Genomic DNA, 22495 nt, shown 5'->3' with positions numbered 1-22495 from the left:
AAGAGAAGAGAAGAGAAGAGAAGAGAAGAGAAGAGAAGAGAAGAGAAGAGAAGAGAAGAGAAGAGAAGAGGAGAGAGAATGCTACGGCAAGCAGACATGCCTTTTAGTGGCTTCCTGAGATAGTTGTGCAGAAGAAATATCCTATCAGATATCATTCATACTATGTTTTTTTCTTATATCAAAATTTGATTTGTTACATCCACAGAGTAATTATAATAAGTAATAATGGATTTCATTTTGAAGGTTTTTTTTTTAAAATCCAGATGTTGACTTTTTATTTTGAACATGGGTATCCTAAAGAAAAGCTGTCTGGCAATTTTGTGCTACAGTGCTCTTTGCCATATTAACAAAATATAATTGAATTACATTTCTTCTTTATGAGTCAAACCAAAACAATGAGATTAGTTATTTTGTTCAGTGAAGTAAATCTAATCTCCCACACATATCTGGGGATCCTTTTTTTCCCTTTAATGAAAATGGATTTTTTTCTCATATAATATATTCTGATTATGGTTTTCCCTCCCTATACCACCTAGCTCCTCCCTACCTCCCCACTCTTTCTATCTCTCACTAGAAAACAATCCAGTCTATAGTTTTTAAACCCATAATTTAGCTACACATGTGCTAGGGCTTCCTTTTGGAATTGCCTTTCTTAGAGGGTAACATTATATTTTCTTTTAAAACTATTCAGTGAAATTTTAGACAACATGAGGAATTTGTGTTCAAGCCTTCAACCTTGAGCTGTTGAAGCTCTGGTCTTTTTTTGGAGAAAGTTAAATAGTTAGGAATGTTGAGGCAATTTTCCTGTAATCATTAGAAGAGTTGGGACTCCTCTTCCTCTGCCAGTTCACACCTAAAAGTACAGCCCTAATGGGGAGCTAGTAACTGAGCCTGAAGATTAAGAGGGGGAGAAAAGGGAAACTTTATAATCACAAAATTGATAATTACCATGTAAATACTGAGGCTTTCACAGTCTATCACTGTCTAGGATGCTAACAATGATATCTCTGTTGTGTCTTTTGTGTCTTTATAGTCAGTTAACCACAGAGCATTGTTGAAAAACCTGGCATGAGACCAGGATGCTCCACAAAGAAAATAGAATGATTTGCTTCTGATAAATGGGAACAATCCTGGGGACTGTCTCAGGAAGCCATGGTCACTTATCTTTATACAGTGTGATAGAACTCATTATATTTCAAAAAGCCTCACGTCTCTGATGTACTCAAACACAATTTTTAAATGAATTAATTAATGAAAAGACTGAATGCATTCTGTAGTTGCTCAAGGCTTGAAAGATCTTGAGTATGATCTACAACGACTCTGTTAAAATAATTCATTAAGGGCTGTATATGTAAAGTATAAAATTCTCCTCCTAGTGTATATATTTGGGGTTAGGGTTCAAAATTAGAATAGTGTATCTACAAAATCAACATCAATGTGGCCTTTAATATTTTCAGTATAGAAATCGTATTTTGTATGTAGTACTTGAGATAGAACCCAGAGCCTCACACATGCTTAGCATTATACCACTGAGCTCCCGTCTTCAACATGTAATCATAGGAAGAGCTAATGGATTTGACTCCATGGGCACTGATAATTTGCTTTATTTGAAGGGTTTATTCACAGCAGAATATAGGCTATTTTATATTTGATACTGTACTTTCAAGATTGCTTTTGAGTTCTGTTATCTCTAAAATTAACTACAGGAGGAATTGTTTTACTTGTGGTTAATCAACAACAAACCTCTATCAACTGGCTTTTTTTTAATGTGTCTTTATAAAATATTCAATTCATTTCATAGCACTTGTCCTGACATAGTTGCGTTAAATCTCCTCACTTGGAATATGGATGCTAGGAATGTTTTCTGAGAGATTTATTTTGAAAATGTGAAGTGGAGTGCTGTTGAACACGAGTGTTCTCAGGCCCAGCAGCTTGTGGATAAGAAACGATTCACAGTGACATTTACCACCAGATTTGCTGGCTCTTTGCTTCCATCTGCCACACAGGCCTTCAGACCAATGTTAAGTCCTGGCTGGCTGGCTAAAAATGTCCCTTAGCTTCTCCAAAGAAACTTCATACAAGTATAGTTACTCTCCTATTAAGTGTCTGCTAGGTACACAGAAACACTCTGCTGGATAACTATCACCTGCTTTATGTGCTTTCTACCCATTGAACTTTTAAGCTACAAAGCCCTTTATCAAATAAAGACAGAGACAGAAAGTGCTGGAAATATAAAGGAGTTGCTTTGTTAGTCACAACACTGAATTTCATCAGAACCCCCAAAGAGTTACACAAAGCAGTAAATGGAAAGATAAACTCTCACAAGCAACCAAGGCCTGATACATCACTGTTTAAACTGCATTCCTATGATCAGCAGCCAGTATTGGACTATCTTTTTAAACCTTTTAGAGATACTGCCTTTCCCTCAAACTTACTAGAACAAATCTCTCTCGTAGAAGTCTCATGTTCACTACTTTAGCAAGAAATTGATGTTTTCTTCTTGCATGCTGAAATTTAAAAACCACAGACATAGGGCACTGTGTATAAACTGAGACTTGTGTGTCTTTTGTTCTTTTCTCGTTGTGGTAGTTTATATATAAAGATGATTACCATCAAGCATCTTGTCCAAACAAGCATGTAACAACATAACTCTTATTTCAAGAGATTACACTACTCCTTCTGTGGACTAAGCCTTCAAGTTGCATTGACAAATAGAGACTAGTGGAAGTATTATGTAAATGTCAATGTCTAAGTATCATGAGTACTTCAAGCTTAGCATCACAGAATGAAGCTGTAGTCTGGCCTACCAGAGGGTGCAGGCTGTATGAAGAAATGAGGATCTCTAGTGAACAGCCACCTTTACAACATTTAATTAGAGATGTTTAGAATTTCTAGCTCACTGGATGCTGAATAATTGCATTCACACTAAGTGGAACAATCACAATAATCATCTGGCTGATAACAGGAAAAAAAAACGAGTCACAGAATCAAAAGCAAAATTGCTTTAGGCCACTAAGTTTTGGGGCATTATAAGAAATAATAGGTAACTGAGACACCCATATACTTAAGATCATCAAAATAAATCAAACAGTTTTCAGAGCATGACCACTTATCTTGTAAATTTGAACAATTTGTACAGCTCTGACAAGACCTCTGCATCATATTATATAATAGAAGTAAACAGCCACAGGGATGCTTGCTTTAGTGTTTTTTAAAAGGCCACTTTGAAAAACATAAAATCAATTCAAATAGAAAGCCACTTTGAACTCAAGCCTCCACTCATGTTAAAAGAAAAATATTCAACCAGGTGACAACTTCAATGATTATTCCAGGCTCAGCACTCCATTTCTAAGAAATTCAGAGAAAACTGATTTTAAGGTACAACAATACAGATCACTATTTACTCCTTAGAAATGTAAGGCTGTGTTTAATTAGCATTAACTGCTTGCTCTCTGCATCTATTTAGAATTCCCGTTGTGTTGTTGGACAGATAGATAGTGTAAGACACAGCAACAAAACAAACAATACTTGATATAATTGGACTAGGATCCCATCTCTCTTGTTTTGTAGCTGTGACACCTTAGTCTAGCAGTATTCTTTCTATGCCTTGGATTTCTTACCTTAAATAAAGTTGTGCCTAACCATATTTATTTTGCAATTATTTCAGGAATATCTATCAAAGTATAGAGGAAGCTATGCATATAAGAGAAGTCTTGGAATAATAATGTCTTAGAATAAAAGCAAGATGATTCTGACTTCATGTTGATTCCCTTCATTCAACATTTGTGTGTTTAATAGGCTGACCTTATGGCCAGTTTTCTGTCACTTTGCCAAAGGAAGTACCAATCTTCTTTTTGAGAAAATTCCTCTTCCACTTTTTCCACTTTGGTCCTCGAGCTGCCTACTCTTGCCAGTGGCTCAGTCCTGAGGACACTTCCCACTGGCAGCAATATAGTAGGAATAGTGGAGCAACACAAGGAGCCATAGACCTCATTGAGGGAGAAGAGAAATGGAGGAGGTACCTGATAAAATTAGCTTCTTTCAGAGTGCTTGCTCTTTGTGTAGCCTCTGCTGCAAGCTCACTGGCCATGGTGTTTATCACCTCACTCTCACTCCATTACCTTACTTGGTGTTGCAGCTGTGGGGTTTAGTTCTGCTTATTATCATTTTTGACCATACATATACAAGTCTCACTGTTATGCATCACCTTCTGATGTTCTCAGGACAGACAAGTTTACCTGGCTAGACTTCAGCCAATAATGCCCTTGTTACCACTCACTTCCCCACTTTCTGCCCTTCTCATTTTCTCTGTAACTAGGTTTCTCATATTCCAGTGTGTGCTAGAATCACCTGCAGAGTCCATTAATATTCATGTAAACTTGAAAGGGCTAAGGGTAGGCCTTGACTTTCTGTCATTCTTTTCCAGGCCAGTTGGCAGTAATCTGTAGACTATACCTTATGGCACTTATAATTGAGATAATGCATTTCCTTTTTATTGTTTTATCTTCTCTCTCTACTGCATTGACTGTGCTTCATAAAAGGATAGACTAACATATTTTTTGATTAATTTTCAGCACTCAGTCTGATGCCTAATGCATAGAAGCTGCTCCATGTAGAGCGATTAAATGGATTAATTATGTATGTACTTAAACAAAAATGAAGAATATATGTCCAGTTAGAAACACCACTTTACCATTCAGGAACACTGCATCTTAAATAGATTTCTGTTCCCTGACTTTGATTATTTCAGTAATATTCAGAGAACCTTATATGAGAGTGTAAACCCTTAAATTCCATTCCACAAGCTTATAAAATAAATCATTGGCATAACATTTCTTCACAGTATTACAGACTCTGACATTGAACACACCAATGACATCTAGACAACAAATATCAATAAAGGATTGCATATGGACAATGTGCATATGTGCTGAGAGAACTAAAAATTAGAGATCATGAAAGAAAATAAACTGACATAATTTATTCACTAAACCGAAAGAAAATAAACTGGCATAATTTATTCACTAAACCTTCATAAAGAAATTTCAGTTCACAATGATGACAAAAAACAAAACACAATCTTGCACATTTTTAAAGTCTCCATTGTCACTGAACTTTCACCTTGATGTCTGTGTTTAGATGCTAGGGATGTGGTACTTTGTTGGGTTTCCTTATCAAGAACCACCTTTAATTTTAGTTTAAAATTATACCTATGAATACTCTGCTTCTAGTATAGCAGAAATTCAAAGGAGAGGCCTTCTCCTAGAGATTCAGTGTCCTCCACAAAGCCATCCAGTTTTAGTGCCAAGGAGCAAGCTAAAGTATCAGTTTAAGACATTATGACTTCTCCTCTTTTGCCCTTTTTTCCTTGCAGTTAAATCTTCAGAAAATACAGCTTGTATTGCTCTCAGTATCCAAGGAACCCACTCAAAGACCTTTTGCATAATAAATAACATAAATGTTTACTCCTTTATGCAGAATCAGAAACCAATTTTCCTTTCACTAAGAGATAACCTCCCAGCCATGCTTTTGAACAAACAGCTAAAGCAAAAGAGAACACCTGGGATAAAATATACTTACAGGCTCCAGTAGTGCTCAGTCCAGGGGCACGGTCAGGCTGCTTTGTCCTCAGCTCCCTTAGTAAATGGTTTACAGCCTCCCACTCAGACCTCAGATCTTCTAACTTCCTCTTTAATAGAAAAGCATACATGTTACTGATTTTACAAACACTGTCAATATAACTTAGCTAATCATTTTAATATCATTTTCTGAGTATATTCTTTATGAAGAACATGAATAATGACAAGAAAAAAATTATTTCCAAACAGATATTTTTAAAATTTTTAATTTAAAATTTTAAAAGAAGGTCGTGGGAGATGATTCACTGGAAACAGGCAGTGCTTGCTGTGCAAAATGAGGACCTCAGTTAAGCTACCTGGTTAAATAGAAAAAACTGCATGTGGCAGCTTTCACCTGTGATCCTGGGTGTTCTGTGAAGACCTAGGGGGATCCTACAAGATCCTTGGCCATCATTCCAGCCAATCCATAAGCTTTAGCCTCAGTGAAAGACCCTGTTCCAAAATCTATGGTGGATAAGTGACAGAGAAGACAGCCAATATTGACCTTTGTCTTCCATGTGTGGACATATGAATGTGAGCATCCACACACAAGCAGGTAGGCACACACATATAATCACATACAAATACAAATGCACTGCGATTCTAAACTCTTTGTGCTTAGATTATTACAAATTTAAAGTCAGGTCTTGTGAGAATGCTTAGCATGTATAAACTGACTGTATATATACAGACATGCATGTGGGCATTTCAACTGCACAATTTTATCCTATGTCTCCCTCTATAAATGTATCCAATATATGTGAGGCCTAGAGATGATATTGAAATCTCAAAAATGCTTTGTTAATTGTAGCAAGAGCTACTGAACAAACTTAAATTGACATCCTTAAATATTTCCTTAGAATGGACTCAGCTCATATTTGATCCTTTATAATAGTTTTTGTTTCAATTGTTTATTTTGAATTGCAAATATTTGAATGATATCCTTAAATAATTATAAGAGACATCTCTTAACACTACTTTGGGGAAGTTTCTAGAAGTAGTCTAAGAGAATTTGGGTTAAAAAGGCAGTTCATAAGCCATTTGCAAATATTCCTAGTGTATAACCAGTGGTAAAAAGTAACTGTCAAAAATCATTTGAACTATTCTTACCAAAAATAGTTAAGAAAAATGAAAACCTCAGCTTTTCAAATATATTGTAAATAGGTATTGATGCTTGGTAATAAAGCTTTCAGTGATACCTTCGAGAATATGAAAAATAAATGTGGTTAGTAGCTAATATCCAGCTAGGCCATGATGATCCCAGTTAAACAGACAAACAGACAAAACAGACACACAGACACACAGACTAAAGTACTTCAAGAAAATGAGCTTGGTAGAGAAAAAGACATCCCATTACCAGATTTAGAAAGACAGGGGTATTATGCCATTACAAAAATGGCTAATATGCACTGCTGCTCCTTGAACAACAATATAATTTAGCCCTACTCAGTCCTTCTGAAATGCTACATTAACTTTGATGGTCGACTTGACTGCTTCTTGACAGCAGGCAATTAGAACATGGATTCCACATTCCTCATCCCCCTTAAAACTAAAAGTTGTTGAAAAATGGCACATGGTTCTTTTGAAGTGTTGTCTTCTCTGGTAATAAGCTAAATATTTTTAATTTTCACTACTGGTATATTCCTGGTATTTGCTAGTTGGGGAGATTTTTTGTTTGCATGTTCAAGTAGTACAACCTAGCCTGTGTTCTTAATAAGAAAGTACTCTAGCAAAGCTACACTCTCACCTGAGGGCTTTAGCAGAGTCATATGGGCATTCCCAACTGTACCATAAATAACATATAAATGCAAGTAATATGATTCTGTAATATTAATACAATATAAAGTGATTGATTAGATTATTTTGATTACATTTAATTTAATCTACTTTTTTTCATACAGGATCTCATGTAGTCATGGCTTGTCTGGAACTCATGAAATACTTGGGGACGAGATTGAGCCATTCCAAGTGCTGGCCTGAAGGCAAGTCTGGTTTTATGCACTATCTGGGGATCTTCATGCTTGAATGGCAAGCATGTTATCCATTAAGTCATATGCCCACATACCACATATTGTACAATTATAATATTTAAATAAACAACATTTTGATCAATATTGTATCACTCAACCTATTATGTCATATGTAAATCTTGAAACGTACATTTATGGTAGTTTATTAACCATTGTTAGGAAAAAATAAGCCTTCAAGAAGTCCTTTGGAATGTTGATAAGACATTGATATGTAGTAGAATAAATTTGTTGGTCTAAGGAAAAATAGCTTAATATAGTTATTAACACAAAACAGCTGAGGAAAAATAACTTCCTGGATGTGATTGACTATAATTAAAATGATTAATGATGCTATCACTTAGTAGGTTATATTTGAGGAAAGGATGTCCAGAGGTTTATATTTGCCTTCTTAATCATTTGCCCACAGCAACTATTTGAGTGAAAGGTTGTGATATAACCCTTTAGCCAGTTATATAAAACTTGTCACACCTTACTTTTAGTTTTTTTCATTAAAGTATATATTGAAGAGTAAGTTATATACATTATAAGGCTCACTTAAACAATATTCTTGATAATATAAAAAATTAGCAAGTCAGATTTGCCTTATCATATTTCAGCAAATAACTAGCGTTTAAAATCCCAAAAGTTCTTTTGGTTGTAAAAGAAGCAACATTAACATTTCAAATATATATACACATTTAAATGAAAATTAAGAGAAAGCTACACTTAAAATGAGTATGAGTACCAGAAACAAATGTCTAAATGCTTATGCACAGGAATGTTTAAAGGGATTGGAGAGAGGGTTCCGAAGTTAATCGCACTTGCTACTCATTCAGGGAAAGGTAGTTAGGTTCCTATTACACATAGTGAAGGTTCACAAATGCCTATAACTACAGTTCCAACAGCATCTAATGCTCTCTTCTGGCTCTGTGAACACCAGACACATATTTAATACAAATATATACATGGAAGTAAAATATGGATACACATGAAATAAAATAAATAGATGATTAAAAACAACAAATGGTGTATTTCTTTTACAGTTGTTGATATCTGTTGTCACTGACAAGTGTTATGTTTTCTTTAATAGGATCTGTCTATATAGAAAATACTGTCCTTGAACTTGCTTTGTAAGCACATGCTTGCCTTAAATTCTCAACCCTTCTTTCCCAACCTTCCAATGATATAAATCACCATACTACTTTGTTGTCTTTTAATTGTGAAAGAGGTGATGTTGGGATGATGTCTGTTCCTCTGAATGTAGAAAATATTAATCTCATCAAATCTTATTATGAAATGTATAGCTTTGCAAAATTGTGGTTTACTGAAGTTACTAATCTTCAAATATTTCTGAAGATGGGGAAATGATATGCACATAAAATAAAGCAGAAGTATTACCAGGAGGTAGAGGAGCATACATTGAAAAAGAGACAGAGAGTGGATAAGGGAATGGAGTGGGGCAGAATGAGTGAAGGCTGACTGAGTTTTCTAATCATACAATAGTAAAAAACAATTATGGTATCTTTATATCAGAGATTTATACTCCCTTTTTTAATATAATTTTTATCTCACAACATACTTTTATCTCGAAAGAAAATATGTATCAAGTTCAATATAATACTTGAAGTTCTAGATAGAGCAATACAACAACTAGAGAGGATCAAAGGATACAAATTGAAAAAGAAGAAATAATGTGGGACTGTGAATGGATAGCTTGGTTTCTGGTGGAGCACTGGCTAGAGATTGCTAGAGACCCACCCTGCAAGGGACGGTATACATTTTGCCACACTCCCTAACTCCAGCCTCCTGACACATGGCTGAAGACCTCCATTGATCCGTGCCTTTCAGTCACGTAGGGCAATACCCCTAGAACCCCTCCCAAAGAGAGGTTTGTGGCACCTTGCACAGGTAGAAAGTGTGACTACAGGCCTCAGAGCCTCATGAGATATCCATATTAATGAGATACTTAAAGGCCAGAGGGCATAGATAATTAAGCATTTCTCCCCAGACCCTCCTCCTTACAAAGAGTATTTAACCAAAGGCCCGCCCTGGGAGTACGAGGGGGACAACAACATCTACTTTCTGCCATGAAAACAAATCTTCTAAAATCAAGGACTTCCTTGTGTCTTTGGGGCCCTGCCACGGGGAACTGTGGAGAAGGTCTTTACTGAGCTGTTGCTTAATCTCTCACTAGAAGACTTCTCTATGTTCCCACCACAAAGGCCACCAACTCAAGCAAGCTAGTTGACCCAGCTAATTGAGTGTAGTAACAAAGAGTTTCTCACCCCGTGGGGGCACTGCCAGAGCTTCTCTCCCTCTAGTCCCTCCTGGCTGCAGGCCAGTCTAGCCTATATGCCCACTCCATCTCGGTTCTTCCGCGGCTCCCAGCAGCATCTAGGAGCCCAAAGACAAAGACCACTGGTCTCCCTGTCAGCCACTTCAGCCCAGAGACCCCTACTCAGGAGTTCTGCCCCCATGGGACTTCAGGCTGAGACTTCTCCACTCTTGAGCGGAGCCCTGCAGCTTCTCACAGCCCGGCATCTGCCCAGTGCTGTGTGGAGTGAACTCAGTCAAATATTTGCAATTCTGCCTCCCTGAGCCATGGCAGACACGTGGGAACCACAACATAGCTGAACAGGACCCACGTCCACGTGAGAGTTACTGCCCTGCAAATAGTATCACTACTTCCAGATCATATGATAGTATACATAAATAGCCCCCAAAATTCTACCTTAGAACTCCTGCAGCTAAAAAACACCTTCAGCAAAATGTCTGGATACAAAATTAATTCGAAGAAATCAGTAGCCCTCTGTTATACACATGATAAATGGCCTAAGAAAGTTGTTAGGAAAACAATACCCTTTAAAATAGTCATGATTAATTTAAAAAGAAAAGCCTTGGTGTAACTCTAATCAAACAAGTGAAAGATCTTTATGACAAGAACTTCAAGTCTCTGAAGAAAGAAATGGAAGAAGATATCAGAAGATAGAAAGATATCCCATGCTCATGGATAGGTAAGATTAACAAAGTGAAAATATTCATCTTAGGAAAAGTAATCCTCATATTCAATGATATTCCCATCAAAATTCCAACACAATTTTCATAGAACTTGAAGGACTAATTCTAAACTTCATATGTAAAAACAAAAAAATCCAGGATAGACAAAATAGTCCTGAACAATAAATGAATGTTGGGAGGAATTATGATCTCTGACCTCAAGCTGTACTACAGAGAAATAGTGATAAAATGCATGATATTGGTAGGTGGATCAATAGAATCAAATGAAAGACCCAGAAATAAACCCATACACATATGGACATTTGGTTTTTAATAAAGAAGCCAAAACCATGCAATGAAAAAAAGAACGCATCTTCAACAAATGGTTCTGGTCTAACTGGATGTCTGCATGTAGAAGAATGAAAATAGATCCATATTTATCCCTGTACAAAACTCAAAGTCTAAGTGGATCAAGGACCTCAACATAAAACCAGATACACTTAATCTTGTAGAAGAGAGAGTTGAAAATGGCCTTGAACAGACTGGTATAGGAGACAATTTCCTAAACAGAACATCAATGTCTCAGGCTCTAAAAACAACAATGGATAAATGTGACCTCACAAAAGTGAAAAACTTTGTAAGGTAAGGGACACTGTCAATAAGCCAAAATGACAGCCTGATGATTGGGAAAGGATCTTCACCAAGATAAACAGGAAAGAAGGTACAAGTGAGGATGCTTGAATCTCACTTAGAAGTGTAAATAAAATAGCCATAAGAAGCAGATCAAGGGAGGGACCTGAGTGTGAGGAGGATAGGGAAGAGTAAGGGGTGTGTGTTTAAGATCAGTATGAGGATAAATGGCTAATACCTAAAATTTACAAAGGATACAGGAAGTTATACACAAACAATGAAAATAATTCAATTAAAAATTAGGTACAAAGCTAAACTCAATTAAAATTGGTACACAGAGTTAAACAGAGAATTCTCAACAGAAGACTCTCAAATGGCAGGGAATACTTAGATGTTCAAAGTCCTTAGTAATCAAGGAAATCCATGTCAAAACAACTCTGAGATTCCATCTTATACCAATTAGAATGGCTAAGATAAAAAAACTCAAGGGATAGCACCTGCTTGCACGTATGTGGAGAAAGGGGAACACTACTCCATTGCTGGTAGGATTGAAAACTTGTACAACTTCTCTGGAAATCAATTTGGAAGTTTCTCAGAAAACTGGCATTAGTTCTACCTAAAGACCCTTGGCAGGTACTCAAAAGATGCTCTAACATATAACAAGGACATTTGCACATCTATGTTCATAACAGCTTTATTTGTAATATTCAGAAACTGGAAAAAATCTAGATTTCCTTTAACTGAAGAATGGATAAAAAAGTGTGGTACATCTACACAGTGGAATCCTATTCAGCTATTAAAAACAAAGATCCCGAATTTTCAGGAAAATGGATGAAACTTTAGAATATCATCTGAAGTAAGGTAACCCAGTCCCAAAAGGACATGCATGGTATGTACTCACTTATAAGTACATATTAGCCATAAAATACAGAATACTCATGCTATACTCCTCAGACCCAAAGAAGCTGAACAGGAAGAAAGGCACAAGGAATGCTTGAATCTCACTTAGAACTATGAATAAAATAGCCCTAAGACTCAGATTGAGGGAGGGATCTGGGTAACAGGAGGATGGAGAGGAACCCCAGTGGAGTGGTAGGGATACCAAATTTCCAACCCCAAATTTATCCTGTCTACAAAAAATGCAGGGACTGGGGATTGAGCAGAGATTGAGGGAAGGGACAACCAATAACTGGCCCAACTTGAGACCCATCCCATGGGCAACCTCCAATCTCAGATACTATTCATTATATTCTATTATACATGTAGACAAGAGTCTAGCATGGCTGTCCTATGAGAGGCTCCGCAATGCAGCTGAATCAATGGGATGTAGACAACCACAGCCAAACATTGGATAAAACTTGGGGTCTCTTATGAAAAAGTAAGGGGAAGGATTACATGTTCCAAAGGGGATAGGAACTCCACAAGAAGACCAACAGAGACAACTAACCTGTACCCATAGTGTTCTCTGAGACTGAATCACCAACCATAAAGCATTAAAGGGCTGGATCTAGGCCTCCCCGCACATATGTAGCAGATGGTCTTCATGTGAGTCCTGAACAAATGGAGAAGGGCTATCCAAAATAAAGTTGCCTGTCTGTGGGATATGTTTTTCTAACCTACTGCCTTGTCTGGCATCAGTGTGATAGCATGTGTCTAGCCCAGAAAAGACTTGATGCACAGGGTGCAGGGATACCTAGGAGGATCCATTCTCTCAGAGGCAAATAAGAAATGGTGATGGTGGGAAGGATTGTAGGAAGAGGGGACCAGGAAGTTGGACATGGAGCCAGACGATTCTTCTTTGGAAACAAAATGCAGAGGTGACAATAGAAAATTTCCTAAACAATGGAAATTCTCCAATATCCCCTTAGTGACAAAGTCTGCAAATGGTAGATAGATCTTGTATGGAAACAATTGAATATTTCATAAATATCCTTGAGGAATATAAATTTTCTTTGTAAAATAAAATTACATTTAAAAATAAAAACGATCATGTCTATTTGTGTATGTGCATGCACATATGTATGAGGATCCAAATGGAGGCCAATAAAGAGGGTCAGATAGGCTCCAGCTGGATTCAACAGCAGTTGTGAATCACTCAATGTGAATACTAGGAACCGGACTCAAGTTTTCTGGAAGAGAACCTAGCTTTCTTCAACCCTTTATTTTTCTTTTTAAGAATCACCTCTGTCTGCCTACTTTTTTATTTCCAAATATTCTCCTCCAAATGTAAGACCCCAAAATTGTCTTATACAAATGTATTCCAGACCAAGAAGCTGTTTCCTTTCCAATAAATGCACAGAATTAAGAAGAAGCTAGAGCAAGATAGTTTAAAATGTATCATATATTGGCTTGCTGCTGGTATTCATACTCACTTTAAATGTAGTTTTCTGTTAAATTTCATTAAATTTGTATGTGATTTTAGAAATGTCAATGTTACCTCATTTAAAGCTGAGAGAATTAATGGGATTTAAAATACTGTAATTATTTGCTGAAGTAATAAGACATGGCAAGTTTGATTTGTTGTTTTTTTCAACTATCAGAGATATTGCTTAAGCCAATATCTCTTACTCATCAATGTATACTTTAATGAGAAATTAAAAGTAAGGAGTGACAAATTTTAGATAATTGGCCACATGATTACATCACAACATTTTACACAGAATAATTGCTGCAGACAAATGGTCAAGAGGGCAAATATAAATCTCTGGACATCCTTTCTTCACATGGAACTACTAAACATTAGTATCATTAGTCATTTTCAATTATAGTCAATCACAAGGGATGGTTTCTTTCCCTAGCTACTTTGTAGTTAATAACTCTATTAAGCTGAATTTTTTCTTTATGACAACACATTTATCCTACTGCATATCATCATCTTATCAAGATTCTCACTAACTTGTTGAAGGCTTATTTTTTTGTAACAATAGTTAATACATCACAATCTTTCTGCTTTTGTGTGTTAGGTATTAAATTCTGAATGATAAAACTTTTTTTGTGAGATTTTAGTACTTTAGGATACTCCAAAACTGCAGGTAAGTTTCATGTTTTTTCTACAAAACAAGGTACAACTCATAGGTAGAAAATTTGCTTATCATGTACAGCACCCTGAGTGTTCCATCCCTGATATGACAAAACAAAACAAAGTATCATGTTGTGAGTCAACAACTTCTCTATGTCTGATAAGGCCAAATCAATCAAACATCTGACCCCTATCAACTTGATAGTTTGATTTCTCTAAGATCAGAGAACTTGTACACATATGTTTACTGATATTCCACCTCTTTCAAATGAACTATATATATGGGGAAGCAGGAAAAGTGGAAGGAAAAATGTCACTGACTTATAAGACAGCTTTAAGAGAAGTGGGAAAAATAAGACAAGTTATATGGCTTTGTTTTTGTTTGTTTGTTTGTTTGTTTTAATTTTCCATTTATTTCACTGAGGAAACATCAGAGTTGGGTGGAGTTCAGTTCACATGTCAAAGCAGCCTTGGGAATGAATGTATAAGTGGAAATGAGATTAAGTTAAGCATAACTGATTTGATTAATATATGTATGAGAAAAGCAAAACTTCCTACATTTTGAAGGAAGGATTTTTCTATGTTTTATGCAAAAGCAGGCAGTAAAGCAAAATTAAACACACTTTTGTGAACTATGAGAAAGGGTGTTCAGTTTCAGCTCATTGTCATTAAGGTTTTGAGGGTGAATCAAGAATAGATAGAAATGACTTATCCTTTAGTCCATTTGTTCATTTAGTGGTTCACTAGAATGAGGATCTCTGCAGTAATTACTCTTGGTATTTTATCAGTCTGGTAACTAACCTGTATACTTTTATCCAAAGCAAAATGAAATATGCTGTTTTCAGTACTGGCTCCATGTCTGCAGTCCAAACAACAAAAATATTTATTTTATTTTTAAAGGATCAAATGAAACCTCAAGTTGTATGCACATTATTTTTCTGTACTTTAGGATTAGAGATAACTTAATTATGAATGAGAGACTTTAATATTTCCAGAGAAAGTTGTGCCTTTTGCATCTGGTGTTTTGCCATTATATTCAAAATCCAACATTAAATTTACTTGATGAAAACTCCCACCTTCTGGTCAGAACTGGTGCCCTGAGCAGACCTTTAGCATCAGCTCTGCACCCAATCCCCCCAAACCCAGAGGAGGCTGGACTCCCAGGAGTTCTAACACACCTAGGAACATAGGATCATAGGATCACAGGATCTCAGAAGATTAGTCATACCAGTATTTCAGAATCCCAGATGCAGCCTGACCCCCAGGATCTCAGGATCACAGGATCACAGGATCACAGCCAGATTCAGATTTAAAATCACTTCTCATGAAGAGGATAGAGTACTTTAAGGATGACATAACTCTCTCAAAGAAATACAGGAGAACACAGGTAAACTGGCAGAAGTCTTTAAAGAAGACACAAAAATCTCTTAAAGAATTACAAAAAAACACAACCAAACAGGTGAAGGAATTGAACAAAACAATCCAGGATATAAAAATGGAAGTAGAAACAATAAAGAGATCATAAAAGGAGTCTACCCTGGAGATTGAAAACCTAGGAAAGAGATCAAGAGTCATAGATATACGAGATAGAAGAGAGAATCTCAGGTGCAGAAGATACAATAGAAAATATGGACACAATAGTCAAAGAAAATGAAAAATGAAAAAAAGCTCCTAACCCTAAACATCCTGGAAATTCAGAACACACTGAGAAGACCAAACCTAAGGATAATGGGTATAGATGAGAGTGAAGATTCCCAAATTAAAGGGCCAGTAAATATTTTCAACAAAATTGTAGAAGAAAACTTCCCTAACCTAAAGAAAATGATACCTATGAGCGTACAAGAAGTCTACTGAACTCCAAATAGAGTCGACCAGAAATTCCTCCTGTCACATAATATTCAAAACACCAAATGCACAAAACAAGGAAAGAATATTAAAAGCAGTAAGGGAAAAGGGTCAAGTGAATTATTAAAGCCGACCTGTTGTAATTACACCAGACTTCTCACCAGAAACTGTAAAAGCCAGAAGATCCTGAAAAGATGTCACATGGACCCTAAGAGAATACAAATGCCAGGCCAGGCTACTATACCCAGCAAAACTCTCAATCACAATAGACGGAGAAACCAAGATATTCCATGACACAAACAAATTTACACAATATCTTTCCACAAATCCAGCCCTACAAAAGGTAATAGAGGGAAAGCTCCAACACAAAGAAGGAAATTATACCCTAGAAAAAGCAAGAAAGTAATCTTTCAATAAACCCAAAAGAAGATAGCCACACAAACATAATTCCACCTTTAACATCAAAAATAACAGGAAGCAACAATCACTTTTCTTTAATATCTCTTAACATCAATGGACTGAATTCCCCCCCAAAAGATGTAGACTAACAGATACGTAAATAGAACCCAGTGTTTTGCTACATACAGGAAAAACACCTCAGTGACAAAGACAAATACTTCCTCAGAATAAAAGGCTGGAAAACAATGTTTGAAGAAAATAGTCCCAAGAAACAAGCTGGAGTAGCCATTCTAATATCGAATAAAATCGACTTTCAACCTACAGTTATCAAAAAAGATAATTAAGTACACTTCATATGTGTCAAAGGAAAAAATCAACCAAGATGAACTCTCAATTCTGAACATCTATGCTCGAAACATGAGGCCACCCACATTCATAAAAGAAACTTTACCAAAGCTCAAAGCACACATTGCTTCTCACACAATAATAGTGGGAGATTTCAACACCCCACTCTCAGAAATGGACAGATCATGAAAACAGAAACTAAACAGAGACACAGTGAAACTAAGAGAAGTTATGAACCAAATGGATTTAACATATCTATAGAACATTTCATCCTAAAAAAAAAAAAAGAATATACCTTCTTCTCAGCATCTGATGGTACCTTTTCCAAAATTGACCGTATAATTTGTCACAAAACAGGCCTCAACAAATAAAAAAAAATGCAATAATCCCATGCATCTTATCAGACCATCACACACTACGACTGGTCTTCAATAATGACAAAAATAATAGAAAGCTCACATACAAGTGGAAACTGAACAACACATTACTCAATTGTACCTTGGTCAGGGAACAAATAAAGAAAGAAATTAAAGACTTTTTAAAATTTAATGAAAACAAAGGCACATCTTTCCAAATATGGAGACAAAGTGTTGGACAGAAACTGAAGGAGGGGTTGTCTGGAGACTGTTCCACCTGGATATCCATCCCATGTGCAGTCACCAAAAGTCCACTCTGATGTGGATACCAGGAAGTACATGCTGACAGGAGTCTGACATAGCTGTCTCCTTAGAGGTCTGCCAGAGCTTAATCTGTACAGAGGTGGATGCTCACAGCTAACCATAGAACTGGGGTTCCCAATGGAAGAGTGAGAGAGAAGACTGAAGGAGCTGAAAGTGTTTGCTGCCCCATGGAGAGAGCAACAATACCAACCATCCAGAACTCCCAGGGTCTAAACCACCAGCCTGGGAGCACATAGGGAGGGACCCATGACTCCAGCTGTATATGCAGGGGATGATGGCATTGTCAGGCAAAGGTGGGAGAGGAGGCCCTTGGTCCAGTGAAGGCTGGATGCCCCAGAGTGGAGGAATTTGAGGGTGGGGAGTTGGGAGTGGGTCGGTGGGGGCACATCCTCACAGAAGCAGGAGGAGGGAGGATGGGACAGGAGGTTCTTGGGTAGGGGGCAAATGTGGAAAGGGAATCATATCTGAAATGTAAATAAAATGTCCAATAATTAAAAAAAAACACATTTTCCAGTATCTAAACCACCAGCCTGGGAACACACATGGATTGACCCATGGCTCCAGCTGCATATGTAGTTGAGAATGGCATTGTTGGGCATCAGTGGGAGAGGTGGGACTTGGTCCTTGGAAGGCTGGATGCCCCAGTGTGGGGAAATTCGAGGGCAGAGAAGCAGGAATGAGCATATGGTTGGGGACACATCCTCATAGAAGTTTGAGGAAGGAGGATTGAATAAGAGGTTTTGGGGGGCTTGGGAAAAGGGGATAACATCTGAACGGCAAATAAATAAAATATCCAATAAAAAAAACAGATAATGGAACGGGCTATTGTAGTCGAGCATTTGAGACTTTTGTCAACAATTTAATATTATCCATATTATTGTGATTCCTTATAATCCTCAAAGACAAGGTATCAGGGAAGTGGCCCATGGAACTTTAAAACAATATCTTCATAAAATAAAAAAGGGGAGGTACATCACTATATACCACAAATTTATTTAAATCGTGCTCTTTTTATTTTAATTTTTTTAAAAAATTGGATGCCAAGGAGCTTTCTCCTGAGTGTCTATGTCACCCTACATCTAGTCATACTTATGCCTAGGTAAAAAGTAAGGATCCACTTACTAGCATGTGGCATGATCCCAATCAGGTATGTAATATGGGGAAGAGGGCATGCTTTTGTTTTTTTCTGTAAGATGCTGAAGGAGAATGGTGGCAGCCAGAGTGACTGATGAGACATGGTGATGCTGGGACAAAGAATGATGCTGACCTGTGAGCTTGCTGAGTGCCCTGACAATGGTGACTGGGAAGCTGTATTAGACACATGTTGCTGACCTATATTTGCTTGCCTATATCCCAGATGGGACAAGCTGCCTTGCCTCAAGTTTTTAGACCGTGTGAAATAGAAAATCAAAAAGAGAAGCTATAATGACTCTTGTATTTTTCTTAAATATGACCAGTTATTCGGGCTCAATCATGGACTGGACTAGAAATCAATCCAATATTGGAAATAACAGTCTTCATTGGGAAGGCTGGTTCTGGACATATTCAGAGACATATTTGGAAGTTGTTGCAGTTCTCTATGATGTTATGTTAGCAAGAGATAAAATTGGGACAGGATCTAGATTTCAAATAAGTGTTAGTGTATGTGTTAAGACTCTTTTAATTGTCAAGTTAAAATTATTTTTATTTCTTCTACAATATTTATTGTAAGTTGGACGGATTGTACACTTTCTAATTGTATTAGTGTGTTGAAACCTGGCATGTCTGTTATGGTAGGCTATCAACCAGCTAATTTTTTATTGCCCTGCATATTACAGAACCTTTTTATTTTGAAAATATTTTGCAAGTACTGGAAGAAGTGAGTTAGGCTTTAAACAGAAGGGTAGTGGGCTTGATTATTGCTGGTATAACAGCTTTAATTATATTAATTGCTAGCATCACTGCTTCTGCAATTGCTTTGACACAAGAAGTTAAGACAGCTACTTTTGTAAATAATTTAGTAAAAAAAAATATTACTAAGGTTTCAAGTATACAAGAGGATTTAGATAGGCATTTGGAATGTAGGATTGATGCTCTTTATCTTATTCAAATTATGGGAGGAGGTTCAGTGTTTAAGAGTAAGTAGCTATCTCAAGTGTCATGCCAAACACCAATGGAGTTATGTTACTTCTAAAATTTACAATGATAGTCATTAAAATTAGGAAAAACTTTAAAGTCACTTTCAGGGTATTTTGCATAATTCTAACACCTCTCTGGATGTTTTAACTTTGCATAGTAAGCTTATGAATTTAAAGACTTCTGCTCTGCTGAGTGTTGATACAGTAGATGCTACTGATAAAATTATCAATGGCTTGAAGTCAGTATGTCCATTTTGGTCAAGCATCAAAAATGGCATATATAAATTGAGCATGTTAGCTCATTTTAGTTCTGGGAATATTTTTATTCCTGCCCATCGTGTGAAAGCTTGTCTTTAACAATATTAACATTTTGGCAGCCAAAGTACATGACTTGAAACTGAAAATGGACCCCCAGACAGACTTATTAATTTAACAGGCTGGCAAGCCAAGGATTTGAAAGATTCTGCACAGAGCCTTACCAACCTAAGACAGAACTGCATTGCTTTTGATAATGCATACTCCACGATGGGTAAGGGAGGCATTCCTGGCAGAATGATCTAAGACAGGCTCAGTCTTGTTTATTAAATAAAAAAGGGGAGATGTGGAGGGCTTTTGTGGCTGCTTGCCAAGAATCTTACATTGGCCAAGGACAAGGAAATGGGCTCCTTGGCAGGAATCTGATATTGGCCATTGACAAGGAAATGGGCTTCAGACAGGAAGCTGACATTAGGCTAGAAAAAAGAAGTAATTTCAGACAGGAATCTAAATATTAGGCTAGAACAAAGAAGTAAGTTCAGGTGGGAATCTAAATCTTAGGCTAAAACAAAGAAGTAGGCTTTAGACACGAAAATGACTTTAGGTTAGGACAGGGAAGTAGGCTCAGATATTTTGGTCATCTTGATAAGCCCTTAAAAATAGTGTTCACAGAAATGATCAAGGAACTTCATTGCCTTGTTTGTTCTTTTTACTATTTGTGTTTATTGTTTTGCTTGTTTTTTGACTATTTGCATCTATTGTAATGCTAGTTACTCAACTTAGAACTGATCTCAATACTTGCATGTAATTAAAATTGTATAAAAGCAAAAAGGAGTAGGGGGTATGGGATAGGAGATTTATGGGGGAGATGGGGAAAGGGGATAATATCTGAAATGTAAATAAATGAAATATCCAATAAAAATAACAACAAAAAAGAAAACTTCCAAGTAAACTGTGGGGAAAAGAAACAATTCTTTAGAACTAAACCTTGGCCCAAGTACATTGAAACTAAGCAATAACTTTTCAGTCAGATTCTAAGTTCTTATAATTTTATTTGCAAAGACAAACTGGTTTTGTATAATGAGGTTACTGATCTGCACTGTTTAAGAATGGTTTTGAACATGAGAATAAGCCTTCTTAAATCTCAGCCAGCAATATTAGCTGAGAAATCAAAACTGATCAATAAACAGCCACCATTACAGGCTCTCAGAAACCTTTATCATCGTGGAAGCTGTTAAAATTTTGGCCAGGTATGGAGAACAAGATAAACTCTACCTAACATTTATTTATCATTTATCACTGGCTTCTCAATTGTAAATGGAGGCCATTGAGTGGGAATTTGTTTGTTTGTAAAAGACCAGGCTTTCTATTTCTCTCCTCAGGTAAGATCCTATGAATAAATGTATCCTAGAGTTTAAAATGTACACATAGAAAATAAGGAAGTAGAAAACTTTCACCCAGGCCAGGTTTTTTACTGAAGAATGATGCAACTATATAACATTTCACTAAAAATTCCTGACCTAATAAAGTACTGATGCCCAGAAACAGGGTTTTCTCTTTCATAAGCAAAAGCAATAGAGCAAGAAAAGGTCCTAGACCATACTGTGATTCTTTACAGCTGCTGAAGACAACATGCTGCAATGGCTTTAGTTGAATTAAACCAAACAATATGATGAGTATCAGGGTGGGAAAGCAAAGTTATCAAGTCTCAAAGAATTTAATCTACCTTGAAGGTGGTACTACTTTTTGTATTGATGGTACCCCATCAGGACAGAAATAAATCCTTTAATGCAGTGACTTGTTATTAGACTTAAGATCCCTTTATGTAAATAGGATATGTTGATCCAGAGGAGAGCTTTAGTTCTATAACTATAGTATGGCCAATATTTCCTTACAAGTTATTTCAAAGATTCTAAACAGACAATGGCAATGGCAAGTGTACAATGGGGAAGCTTAGCCTATTATGAGGTAACAGATAATGCTAGAGGTTGCTTCATTACCTTCACTGGCTGAGTGCTTGGTTTTTCCTTATACAAATGATACCCTTTAGACAAAAGCCTTTCCACATCCGGTTGTTTAGCTTGAACTGTTACTTCAGTTTCCTGGGGAAAAGAATGCATACAGTGCAGATTAACTTCACAGTTAGCAATAAAATTACTAAATTTAAATATACCCTTAGAGACTCCACATGTATTGCAGATCAATTTCTGCATGGTTCACAGGGGCACAAAAATGTAATTTTTGATGCAGAGAAAATAAATACAGGTTGCTGTGAAGTACCCTAACATTAAAATAATCCAAAATCCTTTGAATTGTATCATGATAATATTGTGGATGAACAGAAATATTATACGTTTTTAAAGCAGCAAATCACAATGATGAAAGGTATAATTTATCAGTATAATTAACAGATTTAACATCAGTAACATAAATAATCTTAATATTTTCCATACCTTACAGACTCCTTATTTTATAGGTTTCTATTTTGAGCTACAGATCTAATAAATTTTCTCTCTTCTTGTCTCTCTCCCACTACACACACACACACACACACACACACACACACACACACACACACACA

General features: G+C 36.5%; 1 protein-coding gene across 1 annotated transcript in view; it reads right to left on the bottom strand.

Moving 5' to 3' along the window:
- The window catches only part of Dmd (dystrophin), a 1212244-nt gene that overhangs the window by 698499 nt on the left and 491250 nt on the right, over positions 1–22495 (bottom strand). The window contains exons 21-22 of the mRNA XM_028765040.1: positions 21915–22016; positions 5581–5689 (exon numbers count right to left, since the gene is read on the bottom strand). Of these exons, the coding sequence (XP_028620873.1) occupies positions 5581–5689; positions 21915–22016 (211 nt within the window). The remainder of the gene's footprint in view (positions 1–5580; positions 5690–21914; positions 22017–22495) is intronic.

This window comes from Grammomys surdaster, unplaced genomic scaffold, assembly GCF_004785775.1.
Source record: "Grammomys surdaster isolate TR1022 unplaced genomic scaffold, NIH_TR_1.0 148, whole genome shotgun sequence".
In the NCBI taxonomy this organism is placed as follows: Eukaryota; Metazoa; Chordata; class Mammalia; order Rodentia; family Muridae; genus Grammomys; species Grammomys surdaster.
This window is presented reverse-complemented; position numbering and strand designations above follow the sequence as displayed.